Below are 21,494 nucleotides of genomic sequence, written 5' to 3' on the forward strand. Positions count from 1 at the left end.
ATTTCAAGTCATTTTTTAAAAATAAACAAATAAATGAAAAGTCAGCTCATTAGCTATTGTTCATAATCTTTCTGAAAAGCCAAAATTATTAACATGCTAATGGCAGTAGTGGAAATGTTGGCTTAAGCCTCTGGTGTGATGGGATCTGAATTCTTAAACACCTTTGCAACATAATATTTGTGCAAAGCAGTGGCTCTATATTGCATCCCAGGAGCGATGGCTCTGGCTTGGCTAACAAGGATGAAAAAGGCCGGAAAGCAAAATTCAGGTTAAGTGGAGAAAAGTGCAGAAGACAGACTGAAGAAGGCAATTAAAGCTGAAGGGGCTGAAGCAGTCCCTGTCAGCCTGTGAAAGACCTTATACAGCAAGACAGTAGCCTTAATGGTAGAATCAAGTCCATTAGAAGATTGACCACAATGTCAAAGAAACTGGTAAACATATAGTCTGATGAGCTCCTACTGACATTTAATTCAGCTCCTGCAAGGTTTCGAGAAAATGTGTGTGCATCCCACAAGTCTGAGAGAAGTTTTTCCTTCAGTTTTTTTGTTCAATATCTTCTTTTATGGGCAGTAAAAGATTAAAAGAACGATTAGAGAAATCCTTTCCATTATGGGCAGCGGGCTGAAATGCAGACTTAGTTCCCAGCTCCCAGCAGGACCTGCAGTCATAAGTGAGGTAATGGCCTTGAACTGCAGGCGTCTGTGCAACCTGAAAATGAGCCCTACGGTCACTTACTCAGATTACTGAGCCATTACTACAGCTTAACTACAAGAAAGCGGTGGAACTGAACTTACTTCAAAGGGATGCAGTTGTAAACTGTCATCCCTAAACAGTATGAACATATAAAAATTATTTTTGCATATATGTCAGTGCTCTACATCACTGCACTTTCCCTCTGATTCAAAGGGGGGGGGGGGAGCTGATAGATTCAATGTCAAGGTCGAGACAAATGAGGGGGAAGCTGCATAAAAAGCGCGAGGAGGATAAGAGGATGGCGAGGAAGAGGGATATGCGAGGAAAAAAGCGAAAGACCTAGGATTTACATAAGTGAAGACTGTGGATATAGCTAAGGATTTACAGACACACACGATATTCTAATAAAAGTACACACACCCACAAACTCTAACAAAGACTCAAAGAACTGAATGTGAGCAATGAGGGGTGCGAGGCCTTGCCGCTGCAGACAGCTCATCTGTCGTCCTCGAGATAAGAGAGGGATTCAGGCACGATGGGTTCAGACTGTTTCTGTCTGCAGGCTGAGCGTGCGAGATGGAAGTTGTTGCATAAAAGCTTCGAATGAAACAAGAGGCATTATGCAGAATTACATATTCAAAGATTTTCTTGCAGTTTAGATCTGACAATATTAGATGGATGTCATGCAGTCAATGTAAGATGTATGTTACTATATGCAAAATAGCACATATTTCTTTCATCTTTCTTCCATGACTGAGTCCATAAAACTTTTAGTGCATTCAGGAAGCGTTAATGTGCCACATATACCGACTGCAGGTTCAAAAGCTCAGAACATTTCTCATTTATTAGCAGCGGTCTAGTTGATATTTCTATTAGATCATCGAAATGCCCAAATATTAATTGATGGTTTTATAGCGGCTTGATGATTTTATGGTTTTACTGCGCTTGTACAAGAGTGCGTCCGTGTGGTGTCAACAGTCACGAAAGCGTTACTATAGCGTAACTATAAAAACCACTTTCTAAACTTTTTTAGCACCAATGTGAAAATATATGATATTATTAAAGCAACTCTAATTTTGTTGCTAAAAAGAAAGTTATATGCAAATAGTACATGATTTATTACATGTTCATATGCATACAATGAGCTTTTTTCCATGGGACACCTTCAGCTTGTGGGAACCACAGGGAAGACGACCAAAATGCGGGACACCAAAAGTCACGTTGAATCTGAGGCTGCGTTGATGCGCATGTTTCAAGGAAAGAAAAAGGCCCTCGCCTTCAGAGTCAAACAGATCAAACACACAATACTGTATAAAGAGAGGGAGAGCTGGTGTGGAGAATTCATCATGTGAGAGTGATGACGGTGGATGAAAAAGAAGTGAAATTGTCATTACGCAGGAACCAAGAAAAATAACACACAAAATAAGCAGTTATTATCAGAAACCCTAAACAATGACACAGTTTTAATAAAGAAGACAGTACACACATTTCTACTATCTGTAATTTATTTTACATTCAGGAAACATTTACTGTTGGTTCCCTTTGTATTTAAGCTGCCTTTGAGAAAGAATACCACGATAGCACATTTAGCACATTTATTCTCTTTATTCTGAGACAATGCAGCTGCTGTTCATGATGGGAGTGGATATTTGTTGCAACCCAAACCCAAATGCAACAACATAGGTCATTTGTCAAAGTATGGTAATTGTGTTCCCACTGGAATCCAAAGTCCGCTCTGTTCCCACAATGCTATTTTTGTAGTTTGGATGCAGACTGTCCCAAAAAGTCACATTTCAACTGCATTTTAGGGGATTTTGAACTTCTCCATACAGCTAATTACAGTCGTGCCTGGTCTGTGTCTATAACAAACAGATGGAGGTTGAATTAAATGCCTGCTGATGTGTTACCGTTGCAGCAAAAGGCCAGGAGAGTGTCCCAAAAGACAGAAATGATGAGGAGTCAGTATCCCTTTAAAAACAGGAGGGTGGCTAAACGGATCATAAAATGGGTTTGGCTTGAGGACAGCAGCATACAACACAGCATAGTGATGACAGATGGTCTGTGAAAAAGCTGGGATGTCTGCTGCCAGGCTGTGAAGTGGCAACTGCTCGTGATATGCTGAATATAGTAACCGAAAAGAGAAAATGTTGATGGGTTGATGTGAAAATGTGAAATGACCAAGACTGTGTTTTAGAGACATTTTTTAAAAAATGTACATTTTTAAGACTTCAGAGGAAATTTACCAAATACCTAAGCGACAACAAATAAAATGAAACTTGCAAAAATTATTTGCAAATGCAAATGTTTTCACATAACTGAAAATAAACAGAGGAAACGCAGCTCAACGTCTTATCTGGACGTCATTCTGTGGAAAGGACGCTAGCTGGAAATTGATGCTGGTATATGGTGCCATCTAGTGGACAAATAAGGCTAGTACAGCTATGACAACAGCGTAATCTTTAGTGACATTTAGACGAATATATGTAAATATTTTTGTGTCATATGAGCTGACAGAAATTTTTCAAACACGCATATTTATTTATTCTTGTATGGCTGAATTTTGTGCAGGAAACTTTCCAGCTCATGGTGACAGATTTGTCAGAATGCTGTTAGTGCTGTAAGTATACAAGATCCCAAAGGCAGTCTTCTCAGTTCAAATCTGATAACTGCCATCGAAGCAGCGAGACAGAACTTTTCATTTTCACTGTTGTGAAGTAGATCTAGAATGGGGGTCACAACATGCTACACAAAGACAACAGTAAAACTCAGATGCGATTAGTTATTCAAACTTGATTGTGCCCCAGAGTTTGAATGGAATAATCTCCACAGCGTTAAAACACCACTAGCAACGTGTGCTGTCTGCTGATATCAGAGACAAACTCCACCACCTGCAGCCTCAGTCAAAGTAATACAGTCATTCATTAAACACTCTTCTACTCTTCAAATATTATGTTGACTCTTTGCTCACTTCGGGCTCAGATTGTGAATTTGAGGAGTCATTTCTTCTTGCTACAGCTGTAATGACCAGTTTTCTGACCTTCTATTGGCCATTTTCATGGCTTCTCTTGTTAATGAGGGGTTCTTTATAGAGATCTGCTGATCTATTGGTTCTCAAATATAATATATTATGTTGAGACTTCTTTCATCTGACCATCTTGTGATATGCCGCTATGCTCTGTGTACTGCTTGGTGGTGTGATACTTGTAGCTGTTTTCTATGATCATTTTCAAATCATTATAAATACAATTCAAAAATATCTACTGACACAAACTCCTCTTTTCATAGCAGGAAGATGACATATCCTTGTTAAAATCAAAGATGGCTCTTTTAACTATACAAGGAATCTACCGGTATTGAGGCTCACACATTTCATGGACTGCAGTTACACCTTTGTGTAATAGTACACAGAGACCTCATTGCCTTGTTATCCATGGAAAAAGACTCATGTAGCTATTTTACTTTGGTAATAGCAGGAATCCCCCTGGACTAAGAAAAATAGTGTAATGCAAGCCAAAGTCCTGCACATTTTCTTCCACTTATCTAGTTTAGGAATCCAGGGGCCTGGAGCCTATCACAGCTGCCACAGGGCAGGCGGCAAAGTTCACCATGGACAGAGAGAAGGACAACCATTCACATGCATGAGCAATTATAATCACCCGTTAACCTAAAGAGCTGTGGAAGCAAGCAAAAACCCGGTATTAAATCCCAGAGTCACCAGTAACAGGAACAGTACTGTGTAACTGTGATGTTAAAATGTCAAGAATGATATCTTGCAGCAATGCTTCTTTGCTGTTTTTCAGATAAGTATTTATCTGTGCTGCTCAAAATGGTAACATGAAAAGTTAGTATTAGTTCATGTGCGATGCTACTGGGAGAGATGTGAAGTCACTTAGTGCACAGTTCACTGGTATACTGCAGTCGCAACCACTGAACAGTCTCTTTCCCTGTCATGTGATGGATGTTGTCAGTCCTCAGGCATGTCTGGCAATCCTGTTTTTTTTCTTTGCCATTGCAAAGAATTGTCTGTTTTATTCCTAATAATCTAAAAGGCCAAATTTGCCTTAACACTAAACATCTACCTCTGAGTCACTCACTGAGTACACCAAGAAAGCAAATTATTTGGGGTACTGTACAGCCCAGAATAACATTTTTTATTTAATGTGAAAGAATAATATGTTTGTTCAAGTTCTAGAGCTGTGGTTCTTGGAGGTCTTACAGAGGTCATAGCTCTCCTGCCAGCTTCAGCACAGCCTGCGTCTGCATTCCTCTGCAGCAACACGACCGCCACATCTCTCTGAGTCTCCTACTGAAACGCATTCGACTGCACCAACATGATGCATAGCAGAACTTTGTGCTGTGCCCAGGCGTTGGCATCAATTTTAACTCCTACATGCAACAAATTGGGACTAAAATAGCGCTACAACAAATAAGTGATATTTTACACGGTTGTATTTTTGGTTACTGTTCCTCAGGCTTGTGTAGAAGGTGAACAGTGCCAGGCAGTGAACAAAGTGCCTCTTTGTGGTTTCTGCAGATGTTTTCAGTGCTGACTTCAGGGTGTCAGCACTTTATACAGTTAGAAATAATCACCTAGCCGAGTTTCATGTTCATGGAGTGTGAACTTTTCACAGTTCTCATACTGAAGAACGGAGACGAAGCTGGTTGTTCAGTGCTCGTCCTGGCACCGTCACATGTGCTCCAGCTGAGGTACACCAAGTGTTGGTGGTAAATACATAGCTCATGACTCTATAAAATATATGTATATGAACACATTCTTTCTAGAGACAGTTGGATGAACAAATAACTATTCATTTAACAGCAAGTGACAACAACATTGTTACATGACAAGTTGTTTCTAAGGCTGCAGAGCCTGTGAACACTGTGCATACTGGAAATCAGCATATGGTTTTCTGGTTGCAGCTAAATCATGACATGAATTGCAAAGGTACACTAAATACAGATGAGAATTTTAGATTTGATACGAAGCTTTTCTGTGACAATTCAAAGAGAACTTTTTTGAACAAAAAAAATCGCTGCTGCATCCATGAAGATGACACAAGACAAACACATTAAAGTTGTCCACATGTACAAGAAGTAGGGGAGACCAGAAAAATGTTGCAAAAATAAGAGGGTGCCTTTGAACCTAATGACAACCAGATGGAAGCATTATAATCCTGCTCATGAGAGCAAAAGAGAGAGAGGAGGTGGAGAGAAAGGCAGACCGAGTCCGAGAACACGAGTGATCAATAAAGTGTGCCGTCTGATGCTGTATGTGGCTCCAAATGCTCAGTAAATTTAGAGATCTCTGTGCAGTTTTGCAACTAACATCAGGCGACCATGCTGCCCTGGAAGATGCTTATAGTTGCTCTTTTCTGGAACTGCATCGAGGCAGGTGCCACACAACGTCGGGCTAATGGTAAGACTCAAAATGCATGTATGTACGTTTGCTACAGACAGCGAACAGTTCAGCTTTTGCAAATACTTTATGAGCATTGGGAATCTTTGCTGAACACAGAGTGATCCTCGTTCCTCACCTGTCCTGTAATCCAGCACCTAATCTGTGAGTTAAATAGTTTTAAATGTCTATTTTTAATCAAAGCATGTTTTAATCTTGGCAGCTGCTCTGGGATCACAGATCAGCTGCACCTGTTTCTAATGTGGAAAACAGTGGCTGGAGCTGTAAACTGATCTGAGAGAAGGAGGAAACACTGTGAATAATGAAAAGCTTAGAGCAAAGATGATCAGATCAGCTTGTGACAGATGATTCTTTCTGCCTGTGGAGTTTGAGTGTTTTTGTAAATCTTGATTTCATTGCAATTCAAAAACACAACACTCTAAGAATGCGATTAAAATGCAGGGATGAGCGTGGGTCACTGACATGAAGGCAAGGATGAAAACAAGTAGGAATGAGAAGCCACAATCATCAGGATTAGATTTATTGGGCTCTTTTTTTTTTAAGATCAGCTGATAAACATGGGCACCATGTGCACTTTAGTATTATGATGTTAAACTGGTTTGGGCATTTATCCCAGTGTTTCAAACAACGTCCTCCCGCTGTAGGTGAAGCTGCCAAAGAAATAAAGTTGGTCATCAAGATTTAAGACTGCAGTTAAAGTCCAGGATCTTTTTTGGAGTTAAAGTCTTACATAGATGAATATGTCATTATGGGGCAGTACCAGTAAATATCATGCAAGTGCAACCTCATCCAACCTCACGTGCTTGACAAAATGCAAATTTTAATATTGTCACAACAATTAGAATGAATTACAAATAGCAAATAGTAAGAAAAGGCTGCAGATCTAATAAAATAAATGTGCCTTACTCAAAAGTGTGTAAGCATAACTAGGAACATGTATGTACATGAAAACATTTCAAGTAAAACTTTGCAATAAGAGAGAAGGAAGAGGAAACAGTGTTTGCTGCGATATCTTCTATTAGTAAAACATAAAGGTGAAAACAGGTTTGGATATGCTGGAGTTTAATTACTATTTTATGCAACTAATTATGAATCATGAATCAATCATTATGTCCTGACATAATCGTAATTACCTAAACATGTAATTCAGAGTAATATGTTTCATGAAAATGTTTAATCGCTGTGAATTGGAGAAGTTACTAAAAAGGAAAAGCTATCCTGTTTAATAATGCGAGCTCTCGCTGGCCTTATTGAACTGAGATTAATGGAGATCGTTAGCTTAACATAATGACCGACTTGCTCGGTTGATTTAAAGTCTATTAAAATATCATCTTGTTTCATCTGCTGAAATAAACACATGCTGTGAACGTGCTGGCACTGGGTAAGTGGCTCTGGCATATCAATGAATTTCTTAATGTGCTTCCTTTTTTATTTTTTGAACTGAATCACTTTACCATCCTGCTGATATTACTGCATGCCGGAGCAGTTTTCTGTCTGTCTTTTTGCACGATTCCCTCCTGTTTTTCATGCTTTGGGGGGAAAAAAGCCTGAACCTCAGAATTGCAGAGGACCATGTAATCTATCTGTTCATGAAATATTGTGTACTCATTCATGCTCTTCAGTGACCTCCTGGACTATTCATGTTGTTTTTCTGTTTTTCATGAGATTTTCACATCACCCTACAACACAGGCTCTCTAACTCCGGTGACATGTGGCACCAACACCTGGACAGAGTTTTGTCAGATAGTTTTGGTTCAACGCCAAATACCTAATGTTTCCATTCGACTCGCTGAGTTTAATCCTAATTAGTGAGCCTTTTCTGAGTGAAAGCAATTGTGCTTCAGTAAAATTGAATTCAGAGAAATTCAGAGAAAGCTTCTGAATTGCATTTGACCCCACAAGCTTACTTGTTTTTAACATCCTGGCTTAAATCACAAGCATAAGGAATGCTGAAACTGAGGCTGAATCCCATATACAGCTCTGTACAATCATCTGGAACTTGTTGTACAATCCATGTGTCACTCCGCCTTTGATTTCTATGTTTCCTTTGAAGTTTGAGGTCATGTCTCATTGTCTGCTGATAGGATTCATAAGAAAGGTTAGAGATCACAGACTTTAAAACACCTATTATAGATTACCTGCTGCTGTGGGCTGGATGAACCTGGATTTCACATCTGTCACAGCCTTCACCTCACAGTAAAATCTGCATTTCATCGTACCGTGCAGGGAATATTGCTTACTTGTCACAGGGATTTCCAGCTGAAAAGATTTAAACTGTCTTTTGGATGCATAGAAATAATCCAGATGTGAAACTGCTCATGCTTTCATAACACCCATAATTCTCATTGTCTGTGTCTCTTGGTGCACCAGCCCTATTTCCAGCTGCAAGAAGCATAAAAGGAGGAGTGACACCTGTGGTGAACCCCACTTTCATCAGCTCCATCAGTGATGCTCATCTGTTGTTTGAGGTAAAAGAACAAACTTTTGAGTTTTTATGAGTAAAAAGCAAACACTGACAATGTAACTATTAATAATTACTTCTTTTCTTGTCACTGAACATAGATACTGATGACTGGCATACATTTTGAATCCAGTGGAGCGTTTTCGGTCACAGATGCTGAACTAGCTTCCCTTCAGAAGACAAGAAACCTGAATTTAATCAGTGAAGAGATCATTCCGAAAAAGCTACCAGACATATTGAGACTCATATCCGGTCTTTCAAATCATACTGGCTGCCTGCATCAGGACGATTTTGAGTGCACTGTCTTAACTTTGGTGTACACTGCCCATCAGATGGTCAGCTCCGCTACTGAATACCAAAGTGACGTGTGGGCAGAGTCCTTTGTAAGCCTATACAAATCCATCAAGAAGGATCTGACACTGAGAAACTGAGTAAGCGGTGGTGCTGTGACAAAATGACTCATTGTTTAATATGCACACAGATGAAAAATTTCATTCAGCAGTCCGTGTCTGAGCACTGAAGAAGTGTTGAAGCTTGCAGCTGGATGGCTGACAGATCCTGATGGAAATGTCCTGTCAGTAAACGTCAGCATGAATTCATAAAGTGCACAGAAAGAAAATAAACACAATCATTGTAAAATATTAACTGTTACAGCAAATGTTCATCCAAACATGAGGTACTGTATTTGAAACAAATTCATATCTTGAATGTAGCATTAAACATTGTGGATTTAATCATGTTCGTTCACTAGCACCCAGATGTGACGGTATTTCGAGATTAATATGAAAGAATAAAACATCAAGTTTTGAACCAATGAGAACTGCAGGTCTGCTCAGATTTTTTAAAGATATACATCATCAACAATTATCATATCACCAGTTTACAAAAAAATCTATCTATACCATTAAAGATGAGCCACAACATTAAAACCACTTCTCACACTGTGGTGAAACACAGTCTCCTCCTTAAAGGAAAGTGTTACTTGTCTACAACAATGTTTAGTTGGTTGAAACAAGTGAAAGTAGCTTCCGCATGAATGCCAGGAACGAAGGCTTCCCAGCAGAACATTGCACTGTAGTGATATGATCACTTACCCACTAAGTGGTTGTAACATTGTGGCTGATCACGTACCTCCCAGTGCAGGATATAATTTGCAAACGTCACCTTAAAAGGTCATTTAAATACTTTGCACCATGTTGTTATATTAGAGTGCCCTTTACAAGGTCCAAACTGAGCTGCCTGTGATGGAACTGGTTTTGGAAAAATCCCCAAAATGGTACGCTGGACTGAGTGCACCACTCACAGGCCAGCTCCAGTAATAATCTGTGCAGGCTCTTGTTGTCCCAATGGCCGCTTAGGCTCCACTGAATTAGCAACTGCCCCGCATCCATCCGGGGAGTTGGGCATAGTAGGAGGACAAAAGGGGATGTACCGGAACGAGGAGGAAGAACACAGATGAGAGTTGATGCCAAAGGGAAGGCTGTAGACTTTTCCACTCTCCAGTGTGTTGCTGGAGTCATCCTCATGAGCCTTGTTCCAGGCAAGGATACCTCGTTCATGCTTTGATCCTGTTGGACATGTTAAATGGTTTTTTTAAAAACAGACTCTGGATTATCTCTATTTCCCGCTTTGGTTTGTTTATCATAAATGTTCTCAACACTGAGTCCTGGGATTATGCTTCTCTAAGAAAATATTTCTAAAACATTTTTCTTTAAATTTGGCTGAAGTGATAGACACTAATGAAAGGTTAAAAAAATATTACTTATTTCGCTGTTTTCATTTCTAAAGTCCTGTGAAAAAGAAAGTAGACTTACTACTTCCTATGTCATGCAACAGGACAATGTGCCTTGAGGCGACTGCTGTTGTCATTTTGCCCTATATAAATAAAATTGAATTGAATTGATCCCACGCCACCAAATCTAAAGCACAATAGGTATAAAAAAAATAATCAAGGTGCTGTACAGACCCAATCAAACTTTAGACCTTGACCAGATTGAAATTCAGTGCTCTCGTACAGTGAGACCTTAAGAGTGCTGTGCATAAACAAATACCTGCAAACCTCAATAATCTCAAGCAATGTTGTGGACGAGAGTGCATCAAAATTCCTCCACAATGATGAGGGTGAGAAAGAAAATGATTACTCCAACTTATTTCACCTAGGAGTTCTCATAGTCCTCATACTATAGAGTCATAGAGTCTTGTGTAAACGTTCTTTTTCACATGTTATTCTAACCCAGGGGTGTCCAACTCCAGGCCTCGAGTGCCGGTGTCCTGCAGGTTTTAGATCTCACCCTGCGTCCACACACCTGAATCGAATGATTAGTTCATCACCAGGCCTCTGGAGATCCTCCAGACATGTTAAGGAGGTCATTTAGTCATTTAAATCAGGTGTGTTGGCTCAAGGACACATCTTAAACCTGCAGGACACCGGCCCTCAAGGCCTGGAGTTGCCTACCCCTGTTCTAACCCTTTCTTAATTAATTGAATAATCACTAAGCTAAATGACTATGTCCACAACTCTAAATACCATAAAAGCATTCTGAAAATCATTTTCATCAGTTTCATTAAATTGCTTGTTTATCATAACCTCAGATCTATGCTTCAGTGTTTTAAACACGGTGAGTTAAATAAAGGCAGAACAGTAACAAAGAGCAATACCTGGAACAGTGTTGTCCAGTATGAAACCAAAGAAGCCACCGACAAACATGCTGGTTGTCAGAAGCACCTGTAGGACCTGATCAAGTTCTGCCACACCTGGATACAATGCAAACAGTTAGACCTGTGTTTAAATGATCGGTTTGCTGGAAAATACTTCTAAGATTAGTAAAGATTTTCTGTCCACCTGTAGAAATAGCTTTGGGATTCTTCAATATCCAATTAGGAATAACCAGACCGGTGAACATGGAGAAGCCAAAAATGAAGATGTTTCGAGACGAGTTCATGTCTGCGTACTGAAAATGTGACCCAGAAACAAAGTCTAGTTAAAACTGATTCAAATCAAAAGAAAAAAAAATGTGTCGACATTTTTTGGGCTTCAGTACAAACCTGCAGATTTGAAACTCCAGCTGCAGAGATGACACCAAACATAACCATGAACATTCCTCCTATGACAGGTGAAGGGATAGTGGTGAATATAGCTCCCACTTTACCAAATATGCCCATGACAACCATCAACACTCCGCTGGCCACAATCACCATCCGACTGCCCACCTGCAAAAAATAGAAATTCTCTCCGTTTTCCTGAGATCTGAATGCACTGACATTTGTGCTTAAAATGCAAAAATTTAGGAGAGGAAAAGAACTAACAACACAGAAAACTGCACAAAACTCCAAAAAAATCCAAACAGTAGCGAGAACAAAGGAAAAAATTTGGTTTTAAAATGCATAATTCAGAAAACAGCAGGTCATCTCACCTTTGTGATACCAAGGGCTCCGACATTTTCGCTGTATGAGGTAGTACCATTTCCGGTACCCCAGGCACCTGCCAACAGGCAGCCTATCCCCTCAATACCGATACCCCTGTTGATGGCATGTTTTGGGGGTGGTGGAGCTCCAGATAACCTAGCACAGGCGTGGTAGTCCCCAACAGACTCTATCATAGAGGAAATTACACCAGCCAAGATGCCAATCACCCCTGCAAGGCTCACAGTAGGTCTCCCCCATTGTCCTAATTTTGGAAATGCAAGCAAGTTGAAAATGACACAAATGCATAATCTGCAAAATATTATTCTGAAAATAAGATAACTTTGATGACTCGCTGAGTATCTTCCAACACATCACTGAGCCACACTGTGGTACTGGATGATATTCCTCTTCATTACAAAGAAACATGGGTGGAAACAATGATCCCATTCAGTCTGAGTTTAGTTCAAAATCAGAAACAAAGAAAATGACCAAAGTTGTTTTAATGGAGCTTTTCCATCTTACCTGGGTACGGGAAAACCAACCAGGGAGCCTGGCTCATGACATCTCCCTTTAGATCGGTGCGTGCAAGGTAACCATACTTGTCTGGTTCAGCAGGAAGTACATTGTAGACAGTCAAAATGTAACAAATGGTCCAAGATAATGTGATTCCAAGCAAAACCTTGTGATGCATTTAAAAAAACACCTTGTTAAATCACCTTTTCTTAAAAGAATTAATAAAAAAAGAAAAGACTCAATGTCTTCAACATACAGGAAGAATCTGAAAGACGTAGACTGGAGAGGTGTGAAGTCTTTTATCCTTGTTATATGCTGGAAAGGGCACTGGTATGTGACGGAGGTATTGGGAGAACAGGATGATGAGTGCTGTGGTCCTGTGTGACACAGACATAAAGGGGAAAAAACATTGTGTAAATATTGCTGAGTCTACTTGGAATGAACAAAAAGGAAAGTAGATCAGCTGTGCTGTCTGTTGGGCAAGAAAGTTTTAATAGGCTTTCCTCTGCAGCCTTAAGATTAAAGCTTTACTCGGTTGAAGGCGTATTATTTTCTAAAGTCTTGACCAGGCAGGACTGGGAACAAAACCTAACACACATTTGATTGAGAAACCTGCTTTAAGGTGGCATGAAATATTTTCTATACAAATCTCTCTGGCAGTCTTTAAATATTCGTTTTGTAATTTTTACGCTATGTAGAGAAATGGGGCCTTTTTTAGGGACTTTATTTAGAAATTTTACCCACATTGCAGAGATGCCCCAGTGGTTCCCAGCACTGCTACCCGCGGAGTCAAAGAGGGACAGTCCAATGAGAGAAATAGTGGGAGCGATGGTGAGAGGCCCAATGAAGCGCATGAAGAGGCCAATAAGGCCTGAAAAACCAACCAGCACTTGGAAGAGTGATCCCACGATAATGGATCCCTGAAGCTTAAGAGAAACACAAAAATGTTGACAGTCAGAATTTGGAATTTGGAATCTCATAAACATTTTTACTAAAAAACATTTCTGTTGTTATTTCCTGGCAAACATTTCCATTGTCGGTCAGTGTTAGACTTTTGGGATAAACCTCTATCTGCCTTACCCTTAAGTGTTTCTGTTTAACAGGACATGTACAAGTCTATAAGCCATGAGCTGAAACCTCCACCAGAGGGTTCCAGTCTATGGCTCGGCAACATGCATGAACTTGAAGGCTTCCAGCATAGGGTAGGACTGGGTAGGGTAGTCCACTAGGACTGCTACAAATGCTAATTTGAAATCTTTGTGCCTCCTTGGAAGCACTTTTTTTTAACAAGCTCAACTAGTTTGCAGTTGGAGAAATCAAGTCAGATGAGTTTTTAGAAAAATGTAACCACACTGTAAAATGTAATATTGTGTTTAATTAAAAATATTAAATAGGCTGAACTCAATTTTTATCAATTTGTTATTAGAACTCAATTTAAATAAGTTACCAGTACTTTTTATGCAAAAACGCTGATAAACTCCATTTATTTGAGTTGTCTTAACATAGAAAAACTAAGTAAGCTGGAAGTTTTGCTTCTCAGTGCGGAAGGATGAAAGATGTGTTTTGAAAATGCCACGTCACTACCGTCCTCCTCCCTCTCGGATCAGTCCACATGTTCACGGTGCATTGTTTATGGAATATGTTGAGCAAACCTGGAGAAGCGTCAGCTCAAGATATTATTGTTGTCATTGCTGTGGATCTTTACCTGATACACTGACTTGGTGAGTAAATGTTTACTCTTATTCAAACTGATTTTGTGGCTTCTCTTAGTTTAGCACCAGGTTTAAAATCTTGCTAGCTAGTTAGTGTTAGCCTAGCGTTGCTGCTGCCGCTGGGCTCATGTTACTTAAAAATTAACACCACAGCCTTAAAAACCTTACATAAAACTATGTGGTCAAATTTTCTGTTGATTGTTTGAAATAAATAAGTGAGATAAGAGCCCAGACAAAATTCTTCGGGAGGTGCAGCCGTTAGGGGTGGGGTAGGGTGTGGGGTGTGGGGGGTGGATAACAGAGCTCTCCGAAAACGTGGAAGCACTTTTGCAAATATGTGATATTTTGATAAATTAAGTAGATATTTGAGCATTACATAGCTACATTGTCGCCTGAAAATATCTTAAAAGGTTATTTTGTGACCCAGAAAGGGTAGTCTGGGGAAAAGGAGGATCGCATTTGTCGGCCACGGTTGTCGGAGCCTGTGCGTACTTGTAAGCGCGGCAATGGCGGAGGAGCGCCGCTGAAAAACTTATTACTTTTTCTGGGTCACAAAATAAACTTTTAAGATATTTTCAGGCGACAATGTAGCTGTGTAAATTTCAAATATCTGCTCGATTTATCAAGACATCACATATTTGCAAAAATTCCCCTATGTTTTCGGAGACGTCTATTTTTTTTTTTTTTTTCATGCTTTGTGGCAGCTTTAGAACATCTGTGACATCTGTTAATGTCAAATCTAGCCTTTATTTAACAACATAAGCAAACTCTATGTTACAATGATTGCACAGCCATTAAGGTTAAAATCAGTTTCTGAAAAATGTTCTGTTTTTTCTCCCTCTGCTTGCTTCTTACTGTCTTTGAGGCTCGGGACCAGCACTCCTGTTGTTGGACATTAAGACATCAGTAAGTATTTTGGTTTTCCAATATATTAGCAACTGTCAGTGACATTTATATTAATCAGGCTGAACTTTAATCATACTTTAGATCAGCCTGTTTTACTTATTGTTTTGTTTGTGCTTTGGTTTGGGGAAGTTGTTTCTTTACTGATCTTTTCCTGTCTTCTGTTATTAGACTTGAGATATGACTGCACTATGCTGTTGCTGGTGACCACAGTTAATTCTACAAGACACGCTGTGTAAGTAAACAAACAACAACAGTTTGGTCTGCATTTCTTGAAAGATCACATCCCCCAAACTTAGTTTAGAGGGTCTACACTGTATATAGTGAAGTCTGCAAGTTTTCTAACAGCAAAATCTGTTTTGTGCCCAAAATCATTTTGCACATCATTAGAATGAAAGTTGTTGGCCATGTTTGCATAGCCCTTTTTAAAATGATGCTTTCATGACATTATTGTGTGTTGGGTGGTGGTCAGGGCTATGCAGACTGACAATTTGGGACGTTGAATGTCACCTCTCCGGTGGGGAGGGAGCCTGAGATCGTCTAAATTGGAGTCTGTTCTATACCAAATGCAGAAAAAAATGTTTTAAGAAAGCAATTAAGTTCATGTTCCAAAAAATATGATTGTTTGCTTGCAGGACAACAGGAGAGACGAGTCCTCCGTCACAGATGGTGTGGTCAGTGAAGATGGTTGCCTGCAGGTTCAAGCTCATTGCATCTCCAACCCACATCCACTGCCACTGTACTGAAGGGAAGTTAAAGACTTTCTTCTGCACCTACATTTGGATCACCTCGATCCATGACAGTCATTCAGGCAGTAATGCCTGGACTGGAAACAAGCATCCTTAAAACATTACCACATTCCAGCTCATGTGTTGGAATGGAAAACAAATGTGTTGTTTAAATTAGAGACTGCACTTGTGACAGAACAATAAATATTTTATTTTGATTATATAAGTAATGTAAGTACAAAACAAACTTGTGGTAGGCCTAAACTTATTTTCAGAATAATTACATCTGAGACTTTGTTTCATTGTAAGATTATAACAGTGATGGCAATATAATTGTTTGTTGTTCAGCAGAACATGTCCAGTATGTTGGCTGTTATACTTTGTTGTGTTTGAAAATAAAAGTTGGGCTCATTTTAACATCATTACAAAAATTGTTGTTAATTATTTTTAATCATATTCAGGTTACCACAAATTGTTTTTTCATTTAGTTGAACTTAACATGTTTGTCAGTAGGTAAACAATTAGTATTGTACAGTCAGAAATATCAAGTTATTCTTAATACTGAAGACTTGCAATGTATAAGTTGTCCTAACAGTCGTCTTAAGTAAGCTTTACTTAGTTTTTTTGAGGCAACGAGTTTCCATAATTTTTTTGAGTTCTGGGAACTAATTAGATTTTACAGTGCAAAAAGGATCTACTGGGATCAATGTGCTGAAGGGTCAGACTGTCACAGTTTACTTACTGCTCTCATTCGACTTTGCCACACTTCTATGAAGTCTGTGGACGAGGTGTTGACTAGGCTGGCATTTTGCGTCCATGCAGGACATGTCCACTCTGGCATGGAGAGCAGTGCCATGGAAGGAGCCAGTAATGTGAATGTGCCACCTTGGAGAATGGGCAGCCTGGAAATGATTAACACAATGCAATATGAGAGCACAAACCATCAGATACAGTATCTTTGGGTGATGCTTAGACTGACTGAGACACAGTGTCTCTGTGCATGTGTGTGTTTTTTAAGACCTCTCTGACGGCATCTGCAGTCTATTTATTTGAATCATGTACGAGGAAATGGTTAATTTAAATCATGTGAAGACAGTGTGACCTATTATGCAAACTGTTAGACTGAAAGTTAAGTCAGTTAAAATAATCTGCTACGTAATGACCGTCATTATGCTATTCTCATAAGCAGTGCATCATTCACACAAGTCACTGAAGAAGAGAAGTTTTCTTGTGAAAAACAAAACATTTCTTTTGATGAAAGATCAGAAAGTTTTCATTCTGGTGGACACAAATCATTAGCATTGCTTTCCTTTGTTTTGCATGGGACACTAAAAGCACGAGGCTTGTTTTCCCTCACAGCTGACTTGCAGACATTTTGGGAAAGACAAGAAAGTATGAGTGGTGCTAAGCCAGAACAATGTGGACTTAGCAGGAAGTAGATTCCAAACATAATAAGATAGAAATTCCTCCATTAATCCATCTGTGACACCAGTATTCAGGCAGGCTGAGTCTGCAACCACATAACAGAAGTTCAGAGCAACAACATACAAGTTTGTAGGCCTCCAGAACAGTGACATCATGTTCGTTCTCCTGTGCATGTGTCACTGTTTACAAGGAAGTTTCCATACTGGTATTTTAAGCAGTAATTAATTAGAAAAACAACTAAATACTATTTATCTTGACAATAAAAGCTGAGTTCTGTACAGTATAAAAGCTCAAATGGACTTATTTCACCTCCAGAAAGCTCTCAAATACTACTCGTTGTTTATGCACATTCATTTTTGCAGACATTATAGTTCAAAAGAGGTTAAGAAGAAAGGCAGAAGGACTTCTCTGTTCTGGCTGTTTAATAAGAAGAAGAAGCTTAATTAATTCCATCCTGTTGTACCACTGCGTTGGACAAATACTCTCAGAACATCAAAAAGCACTGAATGAACAATAAATTAATGTAAATCATCTTGCATTAAATAAAAGAAATTTAAAGCACTCCACAATCCTACAATACAATTCATGACTTCAAAAATTCCTAGCGCATATCCCCAGGAGACATCCCACAGATACAGACAGCCACGCAGTCTTACTGCCTCTTTTTTAATAAGTAATGTTCCCTCTTGTTTCCTTACCTAATGCCAAAGACTACTTGCAACAGAGTGCAGACCCCAGAAACTAAGAAGATTGTGCTGATGAGATGGCTCTGAGTGAGGCCATCATGCTGCAGACACAGTCCCTGGGACAGGATCAGAGGGATGGCAATGATCCCTCCAAATGCAGTCAAACAGTGCTGAGAGGGCAAAGTTGGGGAAAAAACACAGATTAATTTAATCTTTGTAGGATTTACACATTTTAAAAAAGAAAAAAAAATCAGGCTCAAATAGAATTTGTACATGGTTGATGTTTGTACACCACCTGGGAGATTACAGTGAAGGTTCGGTGCAATTAAAGTAAAATTTCACTATCTGGCTTACATAAATAAAACCAAGTAACTAACACTCAAGGAAATGTCGAACGAAAGCTGGTCATGTTTACATTGTTACTTTAGAAACAATGCGGCAAAGCTGGCTCTTAATCATTGTTAAACATGGCCAAAGGGAAAAAAAATCAAAGAAAAAACCCTTTGTTGACATACCTGGATTCCTAAAATGATGCACAGGTACCAGGGAGGAACATCTGTTACACAGTATGCTAGTTTGTTACTGTACTCGTCCGTAGAGGAGGCTGGTTCTTTTTCTGTGTCGGGCAGATCACAGAAACGTCCTTCCAGCTTCAGTTAATTAGAAGAATAAGCAGACATGTCAAACTAGAACATTCTGCAGGGATCTATCAACACTCGTGATCCTCAAAATCATTGTATGCATCACTGACAACTAACTGCCCTTTTTTAAAAAAACAGCATGTATTGACATGTTTTTACAAACACTATCTATAAAAATGTATATAAATAACTATAATTAAAGAACTAATTTCATGTTTGTCATAACCAAAATATTAGAATAAGATGAAAAGAACAGGGCAGTCGGAGAAGTCGTTCCATTTTTCAACAGTAGGGATCAAGAATTACTTCCATAATCATGTGATGGTAGGAAAACCTTCATTTTACAAGTATTTCAGTCATTTTGATGGTGAGACTGAAACTTGTAAAAAACAACTACTCATGCTACAGTTTCACTCAGCAAACAGTGCAAACAGTGTAGTAACTAATGTGAGGCTGCTTAATCATATTAGTTACCACAGTTACTGCAGGTAAAGTCAGAATGTGGGTTAGTATTTATAATCCACATGGACACCTGAGAGTTATGAATGCCAAGATGTGATTCCGAATCCAGGGCTTACAACTGTGTATTTTCCAATTTGCAGTCATGGCTGAAGTCATTAATGATTATGCAATCTCACTAATCATATCCTAATATAAAATTAAAAGCAACACTCACCGCAAAGGTATAGTTGTCAAGTCCATTACTTTCCTTTTCTGGAGCCATGTCAGGCTATAGGTCCAGTTTGTGGTCTCCTGAGCCAAGAAACAAAACAGAGAAACGAAAACCATTAATCAGAGGGGAGGGATCGTGAGGAGCATCTGATAGAGAGGGGAGAGAGCTAGGAGCCGAGCGTACAGACGGTCGGAGCAGGCAGAGTATTATGAACGCGCAGAGTTCAGACATGAGACTGCAGCTTTTGTTGATCAAAATGGATCCCACCTGCAGCTCATGTGAACCGAATTACAACAGAATCAGCAGCTGACCGCCCGGCATTTGGCTGGCAGGAGATAAGATCTCGTACCAAGAACTCTTTAGGCAAGAAAGTATTAAAAGATTTAATTCCTAAACATAGGTCATATATTTCTAAAGCTGAAGAAGCAGCAAATCTACTGTATGTGGTGACCTGTGTGCTCAGCTCAAACCTCCGCAGTCAGAGATGTTTAACAGTTAAAGAATACAGACTGTAGTTGGGAAAGACTTCCCCCTCCCAAAGTTTCTTTCTAAATTTAACACCAAATGTTTGTTTTGGAGGGTAAACTTCTGCAGTGATCACATGTTGGCAAATAATCACAAAGCTGGTATTGATAGATGACTAGAAAATGTTCTGTAGATGTTAACTTCATTTCCTAATTTACTGTATATTTCTACTTCCCGTAAAATGATAGTAAATCAGATTATATTGTTAGGAGTTTGATAACAGCCCACCACCACTTCATTAATGTGGTGGACAAGCAGCAGAAGCTCATCCTCACACTGCTTGCATCCATTTCTGTGTGCATGTCATATAATTATTAGTGCACATCTCTTCTTATTCCAAAATCACAATCTAGGGCACACGCTGGCAGCACAAAGACTCCAGTGAAAAGCAACCAATATCATTCATCCTTAAAGGATATGAATGCCTGTGGAACTCTCCATTTTACCATTGGCCAGACATTTAGGTTTTTCTGAAGGAAAAGTCAGGTGATCACCAAAATGAGTAGGTTTCTTTATCAGGGAGAGAAGAAGTGTGCCATATTTCATACCAAACCGCTGAATAGCTGCTGAGATGTTCAGCCTGGATCTAAGTTACTAACTGACCAACAAAGAGACATTTAAATTCAATTATTATTTGTAACTCTAATCTCGAATCCTGTTCCTCCAGTTAAACAACAAAATTAGAAAATACAATTTTAAAGTAGAATCCTGTGAGAAAGGTTTTATCCTGACTGCTGTGGAGCATTTAAATAGCAGAGATGGAATCTTGGAACGTATCCAACAAATAAAATAGCTGAAGAAAATTGAGCTCACATGAAACTTACAAAGCAGGAGAGTAGCAGGAGTGGGGCATCATGTGGTCTACTCTGAGTGCATGTGACTCACATGTCAGCAAAGGCCTGAGGGTAGAATCAGTGTTATTTTTAAAGGCTTAATAACATTTGCAAAAAAGAAACAAAAACAAAAAAGTGAAGAAATAATATTTGGAATTAGAGGATAACTAATAAATACAAACACTCAGCTGGGGTGGTATGGGGTGTAACATAAACGGTACCAGAAAAAAATGACTCTTAAACCACAACTATTGAACAAGCCTCGGCTCTGCAGCATCTTACTTACACAATTAAAGCTTATAAGAAGAGGTGAAGTGAAGAAAAGGAAGCAAATGGACGGTCGCAGCAGATGGCTGCCCCTCCATGAGCTTGGTTCCAGTTCTGTTTATTATTGTTATTACTTTGTTGTGATTTGGTGTTATCAAATAAAACTGAATTCTGACCGAATTGAACACACACACACACACACAGACAAACACACACACACACACTGAGAGAAAGACAGCTCTCTTTCAAGAAGACCAATAGAAGGCCGAAAGGTCAGCGGATGTGTCAGTAGCGATATCTGGTCAGTGACTGAAATGCCAATGGAAGAGAATCTGTCTGTCAAGGTTCTCAGTCATCCAGGTCATCATAGTCAAAGGAGTTTGCAAAGAAAAGCGTCTGGACTTCTTTAAGTTGCTTGAAGACGTTTCACCTCTCATCCGAGAAGCTTCTTCAGTTCTGTTGTAAGAACCAATGGAAGAGAAGTCTATACAAATAATGATTTAGCACTGAAACAAACAAAACTGCTGAACAACACTAAGATTTAATGAAGCCCTTATTCTTGTAACATGCTGGGAGGTGCAAATGAGATATAACAACGTTGACTGTAATCTTT

At 39.3% G+C, this 21,494-nt stretch overlaps 2 protein-coding genes across 2 annotated transcripts; one reads left to right on the forward strand and one right to left on the reverse strand.

The window, feature by feature from the left end:
* The first annotated feature begins 5,786 nt into the window (after positions 1 to 5,786).
* LOC100693969 (protein FAM180A) lies at positions 5,787 to 9,032 on the forward strand. Its single transcript, XM_003447119.5, has 3 exons — positions 5,787 to 6,109; positions 8,480 to 8,577; positions 8,672 to 9,032. The coding sequence occupies exons 1-3, from the start codon at positions 6,031 to 6,033 to the stop codon at positions 8,999 to 9,001; spliced, it is 507 nt and encodes a 168-aa protein (XP_003447167.1). The 5' UTR covers positions 5,787 to 6,030; the 3' UTR covers positions 9,002 to 9,032.
* Positions 9,013 to 19,703, reverse strand: slc23a4 (solute carrier family 23 member 4). The gene is made up of 13 exons (XM_005471102.4): positions 19,440 to 19,703; positions 19,260 to 19,336; positions 18,458 to 18,592; positions 17,955 to 18,112; positions 16,574 to 16,733; positions 13,233 to 13,414; positions 12,745 to 12,865; positions 12,498 to 12,654; positions 11,984 to 12,237; positions 11,616 to 11,780; positions 11,413 to 11,521; positions 11,229 to 11,324; positions 9,013 to 10,138 (listed from the first exon to the last, which is right to left on the reverse strand). Exons 2-13 carry the CDS (start codon positions 19,305 to 19,307, stop codon positions 9,870 to 9,872), a joined length of 1,854 nt encoding a protein of 617 aa, XP_005471159.1. The 5' UTR covers positions 19,308 to 19,336; positions 19,440 to 19,703; the 3' UTR covers positions 9,013 to 9,869.
* Positions 19,704 to 21,494: the final 1,791 nt, after the last annotated feature.

This window comes from Oreochromis niloticus, linkage group LG7, assembly GCF_001858045.2.
Source record: "Oreochromis niloticus isolate F11D_XX linkage group LG7, O_niloticus_UMD_NMBU, whole genome shotgun sequence".
Lineage (NCBI taxonomy): Eukaryota > Metazoa > Chordata > Actinopteri > Cichliformes > Cichlidae > Oreochromis > Oreochromis niloticus.

Excerpts from the sequence above, each read along its gene's own strand:
- LOC100693969 (XM_003447119.5), top strand. The coding sequence starts at position 6,031 with ATGCTGCCCTGGAAGATGCTTATAGTTGCTCTTTTCTGGAACTGCATC. Across the intron at positions 6,110-8,479 it reads CACACAACGTCGGGCTAATG|CCCTATTTCCAGCTGCAAGA; the intron begins GTAAGACTCAAA and ends TTGGTGCACCAG. Across the intron at positions 8,578-8,671 it reads ATGCTCATCTGTTGTTTGAG|ATACTGATGACTGGCATACA; the intron begins GTAAAAGAACAA and ends CACTGAACATAG.
- slc23a4 (XM_005471102.4), bottom strand. The coding sequence starts at position 19,307 with ATGGCTCCAGAAAAGGAAAGTAATGGACTTGACAACTATACCTTTGCG. Across the intron at positions 18,593-19,259 it reads TTGACAACTATACCTTTGCG|CTGGAAGGACGTTTCTGTGA; the intron begins GTGAGTGTTGCT and ends AATTAACTGAAG. Across the intron at positions 12,866-13,232 it reads CACTGGGGCATCTCTGCAAT|GACCACAGCACTCATCATCC; the intron begins GTGGGTAAAATT and ends TGTGTCACACAG.